The sequence below is a fragment of the Blennius ocellaris genome (assembly GCF_963422515.1).
Source record: "Blennius ocellaris genome assembly, chromosome: 9".
In the NCBI taxonomy this organism is placed as follows: domain Eukaryota; kingdom Metazoa; phylum Chordata; class Actinopteri; order Blenniiformes; family Blenniidae; genus Blennius; species Blennius ocellaris.
In genome coordinates, this window is record NC_137658.1 from 470,253 (window position 1) to 490,053 (window position 19,801).

At 42.8% G+C, this 19,801-nt stretch overlaps 1 protein-coding gene across 2 annotated transcripts; it reads right to left on the reverse strand.

Moving 5' to 3' along the window:
- Positions 1-232: 232 nt before the first annotated feature.
- aga (aspartylglucosaminidase) lies at positions 233-19,400 on the reverse strand (the record flags this gene model as incomplete). 2 transcript variants are annotated; one of them, XM_080502246.1, is made up of 9 exons in its annotated part: positions 19,138-19,400; positions 15,207-15,360; positions 12,083-12,195; positions 9,313-9,425; positions 7,179-7,299; positions 5,936-6,011; positions 5,686-5,793; positions 2,161-2,339; positions 233-340 (listed from the first exon to the last, which is right to left on the reverse strand). In XM_080502246.1, exons 1-8 carry the CDS (start codon positions 19,244-19,246, stop codon positions 2,171-2,173), a joined length of 963 nt encoding a protein of 320 aa, XP_080358372.1. In that variant the 5' UTR covers positions 19,247-19,400. The 2 variants fall into 2 exon arrangements, with proteins under 2 accessions (XP_080358372.1, XP_080358371.1); XM_080502245.1 differs by having other exon boundaries at positions 240-340; positions 2,206-2,339.
- Positions 19,401-19,801: the final 401 nt, after the last annotated feature.

Here is a 19,801-nt window from a genome sequence, read left to right on the forward strand (position 1 = left end):
CTCCGCCCCTCAGGTTCTACTCTACTCTACTCCGAGTGGTTTGTGCATTTATTAGAATAACCCGGTAACTCCACTAAACACCTTCACTTGATCAGAAATCAATCACAAAAAGTGAGAAACATTCTACAATAGATGGAATAAAAATGTAAGCGGTGATGTGTTTTTGGTAAATTAGATCATTTATTAAGAAATTAAATCATCAGCTGGTGAATCATTAAAAAACAATACTTGACGGCGAGTTAAAAGCAGTCGACGGACTTCATGACGGGAGCGTTTGTCTCCGGGTTTGAGACCATGAAGTGAAACTGGGTGAAGCCGCTCACTCTGTTGCAGGCGGCACCTGAAGAGAGAAGCAACGCTTAAAAGTACAACAGGATATTTCTATTAATAAATAAAAGTGGCACATATGTAGGATTGAAGCTTCCTCCTCGAGTCTTTGTGGCATCGAGTCTCCGATTAACCGCCTCGTCTGGTTTCAATGAGAACATCCGAACTGAACATTTAAAAAGTAATAAAAGGTTTTTGATGCTCCCGTCTCACGGAGTTCCTCTCACTGGCGTCAGAAACACTCTGATGTTAGAAGACGACGAGGTTGTGAGGAGAGACGGAGCCGCGCTGCTTCAGCGCCTCTCAACTTGTTGCTACGACAAGAAAACGAGTCAAAACTATTTTTGGTTGAACCTTTTGAGAAACGACTGGCGAGACGTTGACTTGAGGCCGTCCAACAGAAGTGCTTGTACTTCACTTAAATTTCATCCGATTTAAATCAGTTTGACTTATCTCCTTTTATTTCTTCTTGAATGTTTTCGTTTATCGGGAAACCAAACCGCTCTCCTTTATTCTGCACCGTCAACCTGCTACAGGAAGTCCTTCCTCCCCGCGGCAATAAGACTTTTTAACTCTTCGACCTCCGTCAGAGCCTCAATCACCACCTGGACTCAATTACATTGATACTTATATTATATATTTCATATTGCATATTGCATGTACATATACATATATTTATACATGTGCAAGTACACTATTACTATTGGTATTATTATTATTATTACTGATATATATATATATATATATATTTATTGTTATATTATTGCTACCATTATTAGTAGTACTAAACACGAGTATTATACGCTATTGCACATTGTTATTATCTGTATTATTGTTATTATTATTATTATATAATGCCTACTTCTAATGGCTCTGCCACTGCACCTTACTATTTATTGATCTTGCTTTTATCTCGTCTTATTTCTAAGTGCCCATGTTCCCTTCTGTGTTTTACTTTATGTCTTATACCCAGATATTTTTATATATATATATTTATATATAGCTCAGTGATGTTGGTTAAAAAGATAAATAATTTAAGTTAATCTAAAACAGCAGCAATGTAAGTTATTTAATTTGGAAGGAATTAGGAGGAGCATTTTACAGGTATTTCAGTTTATATGGGCAATAATGTAATAAGTTAACCATTTTAAAACGCTTGTGGTTAATTTAAGTGGATAAATGTTTAATTTATGTGTTATTTGCAGTGTTTGGAAATGGATAATTGTTTGGTGTTGTCAAGTGGCTGTGCACCTTTAATTGTTTAGAATTTGACAGTCTATTCTGAAATCTACATATTAAAGTTAATCGGATATTATATTTGCAAAAAAGAAAACACCCCAATCATCATCTGGGAAATTGTTTTGAGTTTACGTGTCTCAAGTATCATTTCACATAAATTGGACTCATTGTTTTATTGTGAAAGGTGTTGCGTCATGTGACCTCCACAGATGCATTAATTAATTCTGACCAAGGGCGGTTTTGAATGTCATTTTTACCAATCTAGTGTTTTTAGATCAGCCTCTAGTCAGTTTTCATATTTATACTTTAAACAAAAAAAAACCCCATGGCGGCCGGGTTAGCTCCTCCGGCGGGCCGGTTCTGGCCCCCGGGCCTCATGTTGGACCCCCCTGGGATAGAGCGTCAAGTTTCAGAGGGAAACTACACACCCGGCTTACGGCTACACATGTCAGCTGGATCCCGCCGGTTTACTTTCCCACCCGGTTCGGCCTCCGACGCGTTTTCAAAGACGTAATGTTTGCAGCACCATCAAGTGCACTTTGCTTCAATCTGCCCTGTGTGTGTGTGTGTGTGTGTGTGTGTGTGTGTTGGTACCTTGGCTGCATCAGAGCCGCGGCGTTGGTGACGCCAAACACTCACCATAATGGCCTGTTGTGTTAGCGCAGATGACGGCTCCAAAGAACTCGGAGTGATGCCTCTTGATTCTGGAAATGGCCGCCTCGCAGGCTGCCGAGGGAGCGGCGCCGGCCCTCATCAGCTCCACCGCCAAGTAGCTGTTGGCAGGATTACACCGGGGTACACATGAGGCCGGCTAACAAGTGCTGTCGGGGGGTGTGGGGGGGGTGGGGGGGGGGGGGGCGACACCGACGTGCTGGAGACGCGAGGCGGCTGCTCTTCCGACGACCCGTCAGATGTTTACTTGTGTACCAACAGCAGAGGGATTGTAATAATTCACGCTCGGGTTGAACTCGCAGACGCGATCGCCTCCATTAGCCCGGTGCCGCGCCGCCGCGCCGCCGCGCCGCCCGACGCCTTTTCCTATCGTCGACCTCGGTTTGGAAGTGTCGGCGCTTCAAAATTGGAAAATGTGTATGAAGGTTGGTCCTCGGTGGATTCGTCTGACAGACGTTCCACCACAGTCGGTTAGACTTCATGTTTCCTTTCCTCTTTCATGTTTCCTTTCCTCTTTCATGTTTCTTTTATGTCTGCGTCGCGTCGGTGCAGAAACAGAACGAGCACATAGGAGGAGAATCATACATGACGGAGCTCAATTAGAACTTTTAAGGCTTTAGCAGGAGTCTCAAGAGGCATTTTGGAGCCTCGCAATCAATACATTTTACTTTTAACCTTCACATTTTAGCAGTTTCCTTCTTTTCTATGAAGTTTGACTGACGACATTTTTCTTATTGGGCCTTTAACATTACTTTTAAAGGAGTCATATCCTCCATCTTCACCTCCACCTCTTTCTCCATCTCCACCTCCATCTCCTCCATCTCCACCTCCTCCTCCAGCTCCTCCTCCACCTCCATCTCCTCCTCCACCTTCATCTTCACCTCCACCTTCATCTTCACCTCCATCTCCACCTCCTCCTCCATCTTCACCTCCTCTTCCTCCATCTCCACCTCCATCTCCTCCTCCTCCTCCATCTTCACCTCCTCCTCCTCCTCCATCTTCACCTCCTCCTTGATTCTCCTCCATTAGAATATCAGATCCTAGGAGCTACATTCAGAATCTGCTGTGTCTGTGTGAGCTGGACTGGCTCCGCCCATCTATGGGAAGAGGGAGGAAGTACTTCCTCTCGTGGCGCCATGTACCAGAGCAGAGCTGCCTGATTGTGGGAGGAGTCAAAGGGGGAGGAGCCTACCTTGATTGTGATTGGCTAAACCTCCGATGACATCATATAGGGTTTGATTTCTGATTGGCTGCTTGGAGCAACACACTTTTTAAAAGAGAGAGAGAGAGAGAGGAGACACTTTCTTCTCTTCTGGGGCGTCGTTCCAGATGTGGAGACGATTCTTACTGCTGGAGAATCTTCAGGAAGTGGATTTTACATAATGTGACCTCTTTAAAGTCGTTTGCTATTTTTTCATCTTTTCTTCAAATCGTGACGCGAAACCGTCCAGAGATTCGTCGCACATCTGGCACGCTGGTATTTTCACTTATTGGCTCCAGCTGTTGTGACACACTGCTGGTTTTACGTCACAGACTTTTCATTGGTCATCGTTACAATTATTTTAAAGTTTCTATTTAAAACCTATTTAAAATATTCAGGTGCAACAGCATGTTTCATCATATTTTGCTTTCATATTTAATATTCTGTTGTTTTTTTAATACGCAGGGAAACATACAATATGTATTTCATGGCATGTATGTGGTTCCTATTTAGATCATTTAAAACTTCTGTACATTTAAAAAAATGGTGATGATCATTTAACTGCAGGCTGTTTAATAGAAAGTCTCCAATTTAATTGTTTATTTTCTTTGTTGTGGAAGTAAATAACAAGCGTGTCATCATTGTTATTGGAATACAACCTGAATACATGCTGACGACGAACCACAGCGAAATAAATGACCCAGTTTGAGGAACATAAACGGGACAAAATTAAATATTTGAGTGACGTACAAATATCTGAGCTCATATTCTTTAGTACAGTAACGTAACCTCATTAACAAGGCAAAACATTAAATAGTGCCACTTGTCTCTTTAAAGAAAAGCTGGAATAAGAAGAAACGCAGCCTTTGTGTGTGTTTCAATAAGTGTAGAAGAGGAAATCAGTACATTTCGCCACCAAAGTATCTTGAATACGTCACGTTAAAAGGCCCTTGTGAGACCTGCAACACGCTCAGGCTGGAAACAAACAAGCACTTTAGTGAAATCTCACTTCCTCTGTGGGATTCTGGAATGACAGTTTTGGGGCATCGTGGTCCCGCCTCCACTCGCTCTTGTGTCGCTCATGCACTCGCAGCTCAGAGCGCTTTATTACACACACACACACACACACACACATGCACACACACACACGCGCACACACACACACGTCAAGAAAAAGCCACATAACCGATTTCGTTCCAACGCAGGGGCATAAACTCAGGTTCGTCCGCAAATCTAACGGAGTTTACAGCAGTGGAGTCGGATTAACGCCGGCTGAAGGAGTCAAACTATCGACGTGATGTAATCTGGATACACCGGATTAGATTATCTCTTTATGAGGCGTTTGGGAATTTTAGTGTCACTCACTTTTTTCCCTCTAAACTAAACTAAATGAAAGCATATTTATTATCCCCCGCCGTGGCCGATAGGCCCCGAAGGGGGATCTTTAAACAGTCTCCGTACGTACGTCCGTACGTTCGAACGTTTCTACCTATATCTCGGCAACCCCTGGGCCCACAGTGACCAAACTGCACATGTGGATACATCTCAGAGGGGGAAGGGATACTATGGTGACCTTGACCTAATTTGCATATTAAGTAGGTCACAGGGTCACGAAGTGCTTAAAAACACATTTTGGGCTCTGGAGGCCTAGGTTTTTGAGCTAGGGCTCTGAAATTTTATACACACCTACTAGTACTCTGGGGACACCCTCCAGCATACCAAGTGACCTGACCTTGACCTTGAAGATTGGTAGGGTTTGAAGTTTGCTCGTCATGGTTGCACAATACATGTATTTTCATATAAACATTTCTCCTCATTTCTCAGCAGCTCCTGGGCCCACAGTCACCAAACTTCACACATGGACACTCCACCTGGGGAGAAGGGGCACCATGGTGACCATGACCTCATTTGCATATCAGGTCACAGGGTCACTAAGTGCATAAAAACACCTTTTGGGCTCTGGAGACGTATTTTGACATAGCTTATGAAGAAGACCTTTCAGATTCTACATAATGATCTACTAGGACCCATGGAACACCCTCTAGTGTACCAAGTGTGCTGCCTTAGAGCTGGCTTTGTGAGAAAATATAAAGCCCTCCGGCGGGGGATTAGCCCAGCAACGGCCTTCTTGTTGTAATTGAAATAAGAAAGAGGAGTTGTGTGGGACTAGTTCACTGCTTTCTCACGCCCTCAGGTGTGTGACACAGAAAACGTGTTTCATTTGGTGAAGGAGGTGTGAGAAGCACCTTGGAAGGAAGCGCATCATGAGGTCTCCGTCCCCCGTGGCGGCGGCGGCGCCGGCCGAGGCGTCGGCGTACGCCCCGGCCCCCGCAACGGGCGAGTCGCCCACACGGCTGCAGGGCGGCAAACAAAAAACACAGACGTTGAAATGGGCCCGTCGGTCGTCCCTCCAGAGTTTGACTCGCGAGGATCAGAGGGTTAAAGACTCGTGGAGACGCTCTTTGGCCCGAGGATTAAGGCGCTCAACCTGCGTACCCGGGAACCTTGTGCGTCAGCCCGTTGGTCGACGTTCCGGCAGCCATGTGACCTTTTTCATCGAGGACGATCATTCCTGTAGAAAGAGACGACGTACTGAAGACTCACGAGTTTCTGGTGCAGTAATGCAGAGTTTTTTCAACCACGGTGCCGAGATGTAGTCGGGTGTGGCGTGGGAAATTATCCAATTTCACATTTTTTTCTATAAAAATCATCCAAAAAAAAATCTAAATGAGAATTGATCACGGTGCCTTTCTCGGTAACAAAGCTCAAAACGGAAGCCTCAACTCAGGGTGAGTGAATTTCTTACTTGGCAATTCATGAGTAAGTTTATAATAAGAGAAGTTTTTTGCAATTTCAGGGAGATGTGTGGGATAAAAAAAAAAAAAAAAAAAAGCTTCTGACTGTGGAGTTTTATTGGAACATTGTTAAAAAAAACAATTTCACATTTTTTTCTAAAAATCATCAGCAGAGTAATCATGTATAAATACTCTTCACCACTAGAGGGCAGCACAGAACTTTGCCGGTGAAATGTAAAGTGACAGACGTCAGTGTGGTTCATCTCCACCTCCTGCTACCATCTTGTATCAAAGTACTGTGTCAGTGACAGTGATGGAGAAGTTTTTGAAAACCAGGATCTCAGCTCTTCATCCATCAGGTCCAGGTTTCACACTGAGGGAGGCACTATTAAAAAAAAGTCCTTGCTTTCTGGATTTACTGGATTCCTGTTGATAAAACTTTGATGAGAAAGACTTTATATTGTTCATAGAGGCTGCAGAGTTTAACATTTTAACATTTTCAGGTGGAGGTGTGACTCCAGAGTTTTCCAAAGAAAAAAGTGTGTCTTGGCTCAAAAAGGTAGAAAAACACTGCAGTAATGTACAGATACCGTAAAGCTCCTAATAGAAGAGTGCTGTTACTTGCTTTTCTTAATCGCCCTCGTTCAACATCGACTCTGCTTGAACTTAAATCTGCCTTCTCGCTCGCTCGACTGGCACAGGGTCCTTCTGATTGGCTGGTTCTTTCACTATTTCAGCCGCCTCTTGAAAGACGATACCGAAATCAACCAGAGTTGTGCAGTTTTTTTTAAGACTGTGACACGTTTCCAGCGAGTCTTTGTGTCATCGAATTACATCAAATTAAAGCGTTTCTGACACGTGAACCTTTCCTATGAGGGAACACAAAGCGATGGTGGCTGCAGGGCTTCATGACGACAAACGAACAAGCGGAGGGTAAAACGTACCGATGGTGTCGTGGGAGTGGGCGTCGACGTGCCGGGTCCTCCTGCCATGCTGCCGCCGGAGCGTCGGCGTGGTTCTGGGTCTGTACGGCCCACAGGAAGTGGACGGATCTGGACTCACATTCTGAGGGAAGAACGTCACACGTTCACTATTCAATTCAATTCAAAATACTGTGTTTGTCCCCAAAGGGACATTTTAAAACAGGCTAGCCTGAGTCGTTACGTAAGAAAAGACTATGACTTACTGGAAAAACTCCACGGCATGTATGGTTCAATACGTAATAATCATATTAGCGCGTGACACTTCTTACCTACTGTTGTAAACAGGATGAATAAAGGATCAATTAATCAATCAGTAGTAGAATAATGCCAATAGCGAGATGAATTTGGTGATTTTAAAGACAATTGGGAGATAAATATTTGAGGCAAAACCAATAATTTAATGCATTTTTACATTCATGACCTCGTAGAGCAAATGAGGTAATAATACATAAATAGGATGACAATTCATTTTTCTGCTCATTAAAAGTAGGTATAATGGACCGAAATACACTTTCATCAAGGATTAATACCATGCAGCAACTCTCAGAGTTAAAAAAAAAAAAAAGTAAGTTATTTAATTTAATTTAAAATGGTTGGAATTATGACATTATTACTTGCCACACAGTGAAAGAGCTGAATTCTTCATCATACAGAATGCCGATGTATTTTACCTCGTCATTCTGCAAAATTGAGTTAAACACAAAATGTGTCAGTCTGGAGGTTTGGACTTGTTTTTCTGCACGTCGACGTCACGACTTAAATCTGCTGAGAACTGACAGATCTGGAGTTCTGCAGCTGCTGGAGGAATTCATTCAATATGTATTATGTTCAGCATCTCAGAGTAAACTTCACACAAAATTCTGCAATTAACTACAATTTGTTGACAAGTTAAATTCTGTTTTTTATACTGGTGGTCAGGCCTGTGAATAACATTCGATTTGTTGAGATTAAATATTCCTTTATCGGACCCACTGTGTTCAAATTCCAACATTATGTATTAAAATGCTCAATTGCTCGATTTAAAGTAGATTTATTACACAAAAACTGCAATATTTCCAACCTTGTGGTTGTTTTTTTTATTTCTTTAGAAAAAAGTGTCTTAAAATATGACGACATTTTAAAGGATGCTATTTTAAAGGGCTTCATAAATATAATTGAACTTTAACTCGCTACGTGGGTGGAAAAAACCTGATAAAACTATAAATTATGACACTGTAATAATGATATAAGATCTTTGGGCCGGGAAACATTTTTCTTCATGAGATGAATAGAACAGAATAGACATACTTTGGGAAAACTTGTGTTTTCATAGTTTCGCTGGAGCAACTCAAGCTTAAAACTCAGTTTATGTGACTTTGCTGATTTAACACAACTATTCTTTTTATTTCATGGCGTGTCGATCAAAGTCTCAAACTGTCTTCATTATTTACAGTGCAGGATGAGTTTTATTCAATTGTATATAGAGCAACGTAAAACACTGGAAATCCTGTGGATGCATACAAAGATTAAAGAATTGTGGACATTAAAAAAAACAATCTATTCTATCGAAATGTTTCTCGTTTGTTTTATTGATTTTGTGGCGTAAAAATATCTGAAAAGGATTTTTTTCCTCTGTGAAGTTTGACGCAATCATTCAAACAGCTTTGCACTTTTGTAATGAGCAGGAATCTGCAAATACATGTGAATTTTACAATTTACTGCACCGGCTATAACATTATGTGATCAGAAGTGGTATAATCTCACATATATTACGATACAACTCGAATACAGTCTATTGCAGTTTGGTTTTTCTTGCAATATTTAATTACTATAATGTTTTATAAATGTTTTTTCAATATAAATGGTGTGAATCTGATCATCGGGGGAGTTTTGAGAACATTGTTGAATCGAACCGGAGAGTTTTTAAAAAACAGCAACAACATGGTGCTGCAGGGCAGAGCACACTTTTTATTTTTTATTTTATCAACTGCTTCAGTATGCCGTCAATTTTCCTCTTTAATATTAATCTTTCAGGAGCAGCGTGCCTGTAGCCAACACACACACGCACGCACGCACGCACGCACGCACGCACACACACACACACACACACACACACCTTGTGATAATTGGGCTGGCAGTTGTCCTTCAGCCACTGTGAGAAAATCCTCTCCGACGTGTCGGTGGTCAGGTTTTCTGCGACGAAGCCCATGTTTTCAGCGAACAGCGACGCTGGAAGAGGAGAAGAGCGACTCTTTGAGGTCCGGCTGCACATTGAGCGCCGCTCTGACCTCGTCGGACGGGAAAAACAAACGGGTCACAAACAAAGACGGCACCCGAGGCGACGTCGTCTCGTCTCGGCAGGAAGCCGCGGCTCGCGGACGCCCGGCGGCGGCGGCGACCTTTAATCCCCCAACGAACGACGACTCAATTACTAAGAATAATCCTACAAAAGACACTTGTCGGCGTTTCCATTTCCTCTTAAAGGCCCAGTGAAATATAACACACTACTTTATTTAAAGTCCCAGTGAAATGTCAAACACTACTTTGTAAAAAAACGATAGTTGGGTTCTACTTGTAAGGTTCCTCCGACTCTGCCCCTCCACTGTTGTCGCATAACAAAGTTATTTGAATTTTGAATCTCCAGCCAACGAAGTCGGGGGAATCCTTCTCCTTCGTGGGCCGTTGTGGGCGGAGCCTATGTGTGACATCACGAGTTGTGCAGATCTCGATCTGTTGTGTTTATATCGGCTTGTTTCCCTCTTGAATATCCAAGTTTTTACAGAGTTTTGAAGTTATAGTCGGCGTTTTATGAGCCTTGATGAAAGATTGAGCCTGGAAGAGACCGAGAGAGGAGAAAAGGAGCACGGGCGGCGGGAGCCGCTAGCTCGCGCGGCTAGCGGCAGCCGCTAGCTCGCGCGGCTAGTAGACGATCAAGTAACACCTGGACTCATCTTCGGTGATTCCACAGTCTTCTAGCTCTTGGACGTGTTGGATCCAGGAAACCGGTCGTTCTGCCAAAAGTCCGGAGCCTCAAAGCCTCAAAGGTGAAAAGTGGCGGCTGCTGAGGCGAGGAGACGAGGACGAATGGAGGACGAAGCGTCTTCTGCTTCCTCCAACATGTTCCAGACGGGGTCACCGATGGCAGAACCACCTTCTGTGTCTTCTTCATCAATCACTGGGTTTGAAATGACCATGATGATGAAATCTGGTTCAATTCAGCCTCTTCGTGGTCAAAACTCTGATCCTCCATAATGTAAACACAACTTGGGCGTGTGCACAACTCGTGATGTCACTATTATTGTCAGAAGCTCCGCCCAGCAGAGGAAATAGCGCCGTTTATCGGCTATTTTCTCTCAGATTGTCGTGTTTTAACATTTTACCTTCAGCCAGTTAGCAGGAAAACGTTCTAGAAGAGACACCAGAGTGTTCTGGAGGTGGAACCTTCATTTCACTGGGACTTTAATTTAGTCAAATGTGTCTGTTATCAAGACACGAAGAGGTTCAGGACGCCAGCGGCCACTTTATCGGGTCCAGTTCTACCGTCCAGGTCCGTCAAACATCTGGATCGCCAGAAGGTCGGTTCTTCGCTCAGAGTTTAAAAATGGCCACTGAAGTGAAATGAGTTCCAGTTTAATGCCAGAGCAGGGAAATGATGCAGAATGTCATCACGACCTATAAACAACGTTCTCTCAGCAAAGAAGACGAACAGTCGGAGAATCTGACGCACCTTTTTAATCAAAAACCCTGGAATCTGTTTATTTCTCAGTTTGTCTCTTCTCGACGCCTCCCGGAGGACAAATTATTGCTTTTTATTTCAAATAACCTTCTCAAGAGTTGCAGAGACAACGTGATTTCAGCGGCACTGCCACGATGGCGAGCTAACTAGCTAACTAGCATTAGCCTCAAAGCCTAGCGGGGACGTTTTGACTGTATTTTAAACCAGAGGTTTGCTTTTGTTTTTTTTAATTAAAATTGGCTTTATGTTGAGACTGGAGTTATTTTTGGTCGGAATCGGTTTGGTGGAAATGTTCATCATTTTAATCACACGCACTCTGTGTCCCTACAAAGATTTTAATTTAAAATTTTAAAGGTTAATCTGGCATTATTTCACCGGTCTGGCTCATCGGGTCTCATGTGGCCCCCGAACTAAAACGTGTTTGACACTCTTGGTCTAATCTCGTCTAAATCAAACATGCTGACTGTGCTGAAAATGGAGAAAAACAGTTAATACGCCAAGTTTCTTTATTGCTCTGTCCTCTTTCACATCAGCTTGAGCAGTAGTTGCTGGAATAACGAGGCTGTCCAGTTTAACATTAAGGATCACTTCTGCGCTAAAGCCGTGAAAAAACAAACACACGTTTTAAGAAAATGCGTTAAAACGCAGTTTATTCCTCTTTGATTCTCCGTCGAGGTTTTGTGATGCTTCTCGTCTCAAAACCACGACGTGTCGGGATTCGACACACGTGATGTGACATATGAGCTGCAGAATGCAGGAAACACCTTAATTTGCACTGCCAATATTGTAAAATATGAATACGACTGAATTAATTTGATATATCTTGAGTGCAACTGTCCCGTCGTTCAGTATTTGCTGTGGGATTAATGAAGACGCTCTAATCCCATCAATATAAACACAAAATAAAATCCCCCGATTGGAAACATTACAAAGACTTTAGAGCAGAGGTGGAGGCTGAGTGGACGGAGTGACTCATTCTTCCCAGCAGGTCGTGTTTCTCACCCACAGATTAAAAAGCCCCGGCTCCGAAAGGCTCCGGACCTGAAATGTGACGAACTGAGATAATTCATGCAAATTCAAACCTTCCGCCGGCGCCGGCGGAACTAAAAACTCGTGTGCGCGCGCGAGAGCGGCGTCGACGGAGCGTTACCCGACTCGCCCGCCAGCAGCGTGTGCTCCGTCAGCTCCAGCACCGCTCTCGCCACTCCGATGGCGTTCTTGATTCTCCTCAGGTCCGCCACCGCGCCCACGTCCATCGTGTCGCTGCGCAGAGAGTCCCAAAATTTTTTTTAATAAAAAAAATACATCCCCGCTGCTTTACAGGATACAAACTGCATCTGCAGGTAATCTATTGCCATCAAACTGGAGCCGAGGATGAATACAACCCCCCCCCCCCCAAAAGAAAAAGAATCAAGCTACACACACACACACACACACACACACACACTAGCACAGATGTTTCATTCTCAGTAGAAGCAGTGTGCAGACTCTCATACTATTTTAAATGCATTCTAGTTAATTCAAAATTTCTCACTTAATTGGGGGTTTTTGATCACATTTCAATGGCCTCCACTGTCTTAAAGTGTGTGTGTGTGTGTGTGTGTGTGTGTGTGTGTGTGTGTGTGTGTGTGTGTGTGTGTGTGTGTGTGTGTGTGTGTGTGTGTGCAATACCTGTGTATCAGCAGAAACTAAAGGCTGCACAGTTAAGTCAACGCCTCCACCGGCACAATATAATATTTTTACCATTTTCCTAGCAGGGCCTGTTCTATTGGATTACATGAAGCAGTACAGGTGTTTAGATTCCTGCTCTGAATGTACAATATGTGTGCAGGAGATAGCTGCCGGATTTCTTATGCAGCTTTATTGGATCGTGTGTGGGAGACTCTCCTCTCCCCACAATATATTCATGACTTTGTAACCCGAAAAAAAAGTCAATTTCCTTGCAAAATGCAAGAGGGAAGATTCCACTGAGAGAGAGAGAGAGAGAGAGAGAGAGAGAGAGAGAGAGAGAGAGAGAGAGAGAGAGAGAGAGAGATCACTGTGTGCTGCCTGGCTTTAGTTGTAAGCTGACATTTATTTCCCATAAATACTTCTGAGTGTGTAAACGTTTGTATGCAAGTGCCGAATAATTGGGACGCATTTGGGTCCTAATGAGCCTCTTAATTAGAGCGGCGCTGAAGAAAAGACTCGCAGGAAAGGTCAAGACGTCGTTCTGTAGACGGCGCCGACGTCCAGACGGCCGGGGCGCCGATGGAAACGACGACAACGTTCAACGATGCGTTTGTAGCTGCAGGTTCCTAATTAACGTGATCAAGACTGTCAATTAATTGTGGGCAGTTTGTAATTTAATAAATGTCCTCATGTCTCTGTTTGTTCAAAGACGTTAAACTGGATGTTGTGGAGCTGAAGGGAGACGAGGAGCAGGTTGGGTCTCCGCTGGACAGCTGGCGTGTCCTCCCTGGGGATTGTCTCTATGGGGACGTCCCAACAGTCCCTCCTGTCTCCTATTAGTCCCTCCTGTCTCCTATTAGTCCCTCCTATCTCCTAACAGTCCCTCCTATCTCCTAACGGTCCCTCCTGTCTCCTAACAGTCCCTCCTGTCTCCTATTAGTCCCTCCTGTCTCCCAACAGTCCCTCCTATCTCCTATTAGTCCCTCCTTCCTCCCAACAGTCCCTCCTATCTCCTAACAGTCCCTCCTGTCTCCTATTAGTCCCTCCTGTCTCCTATTAGTCCCTCCTTCCTCCCAATAGTCCCTCCTATCTCCTAACAGTCCCTCCTATCTCCTAACAGTCCCTCCTGTCTCCTATTAGTTCCCACTGTCTCCTAACACTCCCTCCTATCTCCTACCAGTCCCTCCTGTCTCCTATTAGTCCCTCCTGTCTCCTATTAGTCCCTCCTATCTCCTAACAGTCCCTCCTATCTCCTAACAGTCCCACCTATCTCCTAACAGTCCCTCCTGTCTCCTATTAGTCCCTCCTGTCTCCTATTAGTCCCTCCTGTCTCCTATTAGTCCCTCCTATCTCCTAACAGTCCCTCCTATCTCCTAACAGTCCCTCCTGTCTCCTAACAGTCCCTCCTGTCTCCTATTAGTCCCTCCTGTCTCCTATTAGTCCCTCCTATCTCCTAACAGTCCCTCCTGTCTCCTATTAGTCCCTCCTGTCTCCTATTAGTCCCTCCTGTCTCCTATTAGTCCCTCCTATCTCCTAACAGTCTCTCCTATCTCCTAACAGTCCCTCCTGTCTCCTATTAGTTCCCACTGTCTCCTAACACTCCCTCCTATCTCCTAACAGTCCCTCCTGTCTCCTAACCGTCCCTCCTATCTCCTAATAGTCCCTCCTATCTCCTAACAGTCCCTCCTATCTCCTAACACTCCCTCACATCTCCTAACAGTCTCTCCTATCTCCTTTTCTATCCACTTCTCCTTAACTCTGGAAGTGTTTAAGCGGCAGCCATGATAAGGAGTGTTGTAATTCTCACTAAGCCAAGGAAAGGAGGCTCAATGCTTCCTTTAGAGCCTCCTTTAGCCTAGGAAACACTGATGCTTCCTTTAGAGCCTCTTTTAGCCTAGGAAACACTGATGCTTCCTTTAGCCTAGGAGACACTGATGCTTCCTTTAGCCTCGAAAACACTGATGCTTCCTTTAGCCTAGGAAACACTGATGCTTCCTTTAGCCTAGGAAACACTGATGCTTCATTTAGAGCCTCCTTTAGCCTAGGAGACACTGATGCTTCCTTTAGCCTAGGACACCCTGATGCTTCCTTTAGAGCCTCCTTTAGCCTAGGAAACACTGATGCTTCCTTTACCCTAGGAAACACTGATGCTTCCTTTAGCCTCGGAAACACTGATGCTTCCTTTAGCCTAGGAAACACTGATGCTTCCTTTAGCCTCGGAAACACTGATGCTTCCTTTAGCCTAGGAAACACTGATGCTTCCTTTAGCCTAGGAAACACTGATGCTTCCTTTAGCCTAGGAAACACTGATGCTTCCTTTAGCCTAGGAAACACTGATGCTTCCTTTAGCCTAGGAAACACTGATGCTTCCTTTAGCCTCGGAAACACTGATGCTTCCTTTAGCCTAGGACACCCTGATGCTTCCTTTAGCCTAGGACACCCTGATGCTTCCTTTAGCCTAGGACACCCTGATGCTTCCTTTAGAGCCTCCTTTAGCCTAGGACACCCTGATGCTTCCTTTAGAGCCTCCTTTAGCCTAGGAAACACTGATGCTTCCTTTAGCCTAGGAAACACTGATGCTTCCTTTAGCCTAGGCGTCTTACCCGTCCATGATCATGGCGTCCAGCGTGGTCTCCCCGGCCTCGTCCGGACTGCCGCCGTAGCCCACGCTGCCGTCACACTGCTCCGCCTCGCAGCGGGCGCAGCCTTGCTCCACCGCGTCCAGGACGGAGCCGCCGGCCTGCAGGACGCCCCACGCTGCACAGCAAGCGACACAATCACCAATAAAACACAAAACCTCCACACCACCGGTGTTACGCCACAAAAAGCCCGTGGAAGACACTGTAACACTGTAAAAACCTGGATATTTAAGAGGGAAACAAGCCGATATGAACACAACAGATGGAGATCTGCACAACTCGTGATGTCACACATAGGCTCCGCCCACGAAGAAGAAGGATTCCCCCGACTTCCTCGGCTGGAGATTCAAAATTCAAATAACTTTGTTATGCGACAACAGTGGAGGGGCAGAGTCGGAGGAACCTTACAAGTAGAACCACAACTATCGTTTTTTTGCAAAGTAGTGTTTTACATTTCACTGGGACTTTAAATAAAGTAGTGTTTTACATTTCACTGGGACTTTAAACAAAGTAGTGTTTTACATTTCACTGGAACTTTAAATAAAGTAGTGTTTTACATTTCACTGGGACTTTAAATAAAGTAGTGTTTTACATTTCACTGGGACTTTAAACAAAGTAGTGTTTTACATTTCACTGGAACTTTAAATAAAGTAGTGTTTCACATTTCACCAGGACTTTAAATAAAGTAGTGTTTCACATTTCACTGGAACTTTAAATAAAGTAGTGTTTCACATTTCACTGGAACTTTAAACAAAGTAGTGTTTCACATTTCACTGGAACTTTAAATAAAGTAGTGTTTCACATTTCACCAGGACTTTAAATAAAGTAGTGTTTCACATTTCACTGGGACTTTAAATAAAGTAGTGTTTCACATTTCACTGGGACTTTAAATAAAGTAGTGTTTTACATTTCACTGGGACTTTAAATAAAGTAGTGTGTTACATTTCACTGGGACTTTAAATAAAGTAGTGTTTTACATTTCACTGGGACTTTAAATAAAGTAGTGTTTCACATTTCACTGGGACTTTAAATAAAGGAGTGTTTTACATTTCACTGGGACTTTAAATAAAGTAGTGTTTTACATTTCACTGGACTTTAAATAAAGTAGTGTTTTACATTTCACTGGGACTTTAAATAAAGTAGTGTTTTACATTTCACTGGGACTTTAAATATAGTAGTGTTTTACATTTCACTGGGACTTTAAATAAAGTAGTGTTTTACATTTCACTGGAACTTTAAACAAAGTAGTGTTTCACATTTCACTGGAACTTTAAATAAAGTAGTGTTTCACATTTCACCAGGACTTTAAATAAAGTAGTGTTTCACATTTCACTGGGACTTTAAATAAAGTAGTGTTTCACATTTCACTGGGACTTTAAATAAAGTAGTGTTTTACATTTCACTGGGACTTTAAATAAAGTAGTGTGTTACATTTCACTGGGACTTTAAATAAAGTAGTGTTTTACATTTCACTGGGACTTTAAATAAAGTAGTGTTTCACATTTCACTGGGACTTTAAATAAAGGAGTGTTTTACATTTCACTGGGACTTTAAATAAAGTAGTGTTTTACATTTCACTGGGACTTTAAATAAAGTAGTGTTTTACATTTCACTGGGACTTTAAATAAAGTAGTGTTTTACATTTCACTGGACTTTAAATAAAGTAGTGTTTTACATTTCACTGGGACTTTAAATAAAGTAGTGTTTTACATTTCACTGGGACTTTAAATATAGTAGTGTTTTACATTTCACTGGGACTTTAAATAAAGTAGTGTTTTACATTTCACTGGGACTTTAAATAAAGTAGTGTGTTACATTTCACTGGAACTTTAACCGCGGTGTCTATTTCTATTTATTCTCTTTAGGATTCTTCTTTCTCACAATGCGTCAGGATGGAGGCGAGGAAGCGCCTTCTATTGTCGGCCGCCTCTTGAACAAACAGAGATCTGCATGGGCAGATCAATGGCTGCGCCACCTTTAAATATCTCCCCGGAAAACCAATAGCCGAGTGCATTTTTCATCCCCGCCGCCGCCTCGGGGAGAAGAAGAGGAATACATCTGATAAATTAAAGGGCACGCTTCCCTCAAATGTGGAGATGTCGGAGTTAAGTGTAATCAGCCGGAGGTCTGCGCCGCGGCTTCAGGTGTTCTGAATGCCAGTTTTATTTATTTCTCTCCCGCGCGGCGCCGCAAATCCACCGGGTGGATAAAAGTCGGGAGAAATATTTTCAGTTTCGACTTGGGCACGTCCGACGTATCATCCAGTTGCTTCTCCCCCCGTCTTAAGACTCTGATGGTCTAACACACTTGTACGGATAAGCTCTGGTTGAGTCACAAGTATACTGCAGGGAGAAAAAAAAAAAAAAAAGAGATGGTGTGAGGAGAAAATCCTGAAAGTCGCGGTTATGAAGCCTGTCAGGGATTGAACCTCGTCACCCCGAAAACTCTCATATCTTCTTCCAGGAAGGGAAACTGGGCGCAAGGATTTAACGTGACGGATTCACTCCTCCAGCAGCGAGCTTTTCACTGACACTCTGGGCTTATTATCACTCAATCTGATTGATCTGCTGATTTTTACACATATCAGTCCAGGTGATAAATTACAAACACTCACATGTGGAGGTACCGGAAGAAGCTGTGAGGGTTTTTTTCCAAACACATTTAATTCTAATTTACAGCATGCAAAGACGTAATTCAGTACGTTAATGGTTTTAATTGTTAACATTATTGTCCGTATTCTTTTACAACGGTGGGATTTTTATGTTAAAATGTCAAATGTGCTATTTTAGATATTGAACTGAGATTCCTGTAACTTGCTAGACAATTAAATCAGTTGGAAAAAGTAACTTTGACTAATTATTTAGGAAAGTACTTTAACTTGTGGATTTTTAATATTTGGAATTAAATAGAATTTAAGCAACGTGACAGTATTTGTAGCCTTTTTTTTAATGTTCTCACTTTATGTTGCTATGTTTATTTACCTACAGCCGCTGTGGTGGCTTTTAAAGCACTGTACTGATAAGAGTTAAGTATTTGAGTACTGCAGTTTCCTCCACAGGCCAGAAACGTTGGTTTCAGGCTGATGAGTGAGTGAATTCCCAGGAAACATCAGTGTGACTGTCATGTGACGAACAGTTCACCTGTTCGGGTTTAATTCACACACAATCAGCAGGAATCAACGTCAGTCCTCCTTTAACCACATGAAACAGGATCTTTGATTAATATTATTTAGATAATGGCTGAGTTCAGTCGTATGTGTTTATTCTATGAATTCTAAATTTATGTATGAATAAACAAAATTGATTACAGTTTATGGGTTTACAGCCGCACGTTCAATTATTTATTCATTGTTTTATTGATTGGTTTTAGTCTGGACACGAAAATATTCTGAAAATCAAATTCAACGTGCACAAAATAGAGAAACTGACAGACAAGTCTTTGCTCACAAATATAAGAATAATTCCAATACAATTGTGATGGATTATGTTATAAAATATATGGGACACACCAGCGACAATGGAATACTGCAGGATTTTGAATCATCGTCATTTACAAACTCAGATTTTGAATAAAAAAAAACTTAAAATACGAACATTTTCATGTATTAAATTAAAACAACAACAGCTGTAATAAAATACACTCCCAGTAAATGTGTAAGCACAGCACGCGCATTACAGTCCGGTTAAAATATAGTTGACCGTCATTGACCTGATTAGAAAATAATAGAAAACATGAACACAACAGCAGCACTGGCGAGCACGTAGGTCACCAGTTAACAAGGAAACCAGTTAACCCGTAACACCGCTCCGGTCATATGACTGCACGAGTCCGACTGAAGCTTTAGAAACTGATAACAACAGATTTACACTTTTTAATACTCTTACTGAGGACTTACCCGCGAATGTGGCATTCTTGAAGGGCCATGTGTTAATAACGAGGGGCAAAGACGCGTGTCCGAGAGGAAACAGTGACATTAAAGTGTAAATCAGCAGCGACGTGAACATTTTATTCCGCTGAAAAACAGACGTTTTAATGTCATTTAATGTCGCGACGTCGTCCTGCGGGTCACTCCAATGTTTTAAGGGGATTAGTCTGATAAATAAAGAAATCTGTGGATTAAAAAAAAGCAAAATACATCTACAAAACGTTACGCCGCACTTCCGTGTTTGGTCACGTGCTCCTTGGTGGGCGTGGTCTGGCTTAAAGTGACAGTTGACGGGACGACGTCTGTCTGAACCGCACTGGCGAGACTCTGGTTCGATCCCAGCGCCTGTTGGTCGAATCTTTAGTTTTAAAAAAGGAATAAGTGGCATTTTCAATCATTTCACAGATATTATGTTTTTTTTGTTTTGAGTAAATAAAATCTCTCTTCCGTGTTTCTGCAGGTCCAGATCTCATTTCACCTCGATAAAACTTGTTTTCTGTCCCCACAGTCACAACAAAACATGAAAAAGACACCCTCAGGGTTTGTTTTTCTTTCTTCCCTATTCACACAATAGTTGGAATGTGTTTTCATAAAACTGAAGGACAACTAATCTTTTAAAAACAAGGCCGCTGCT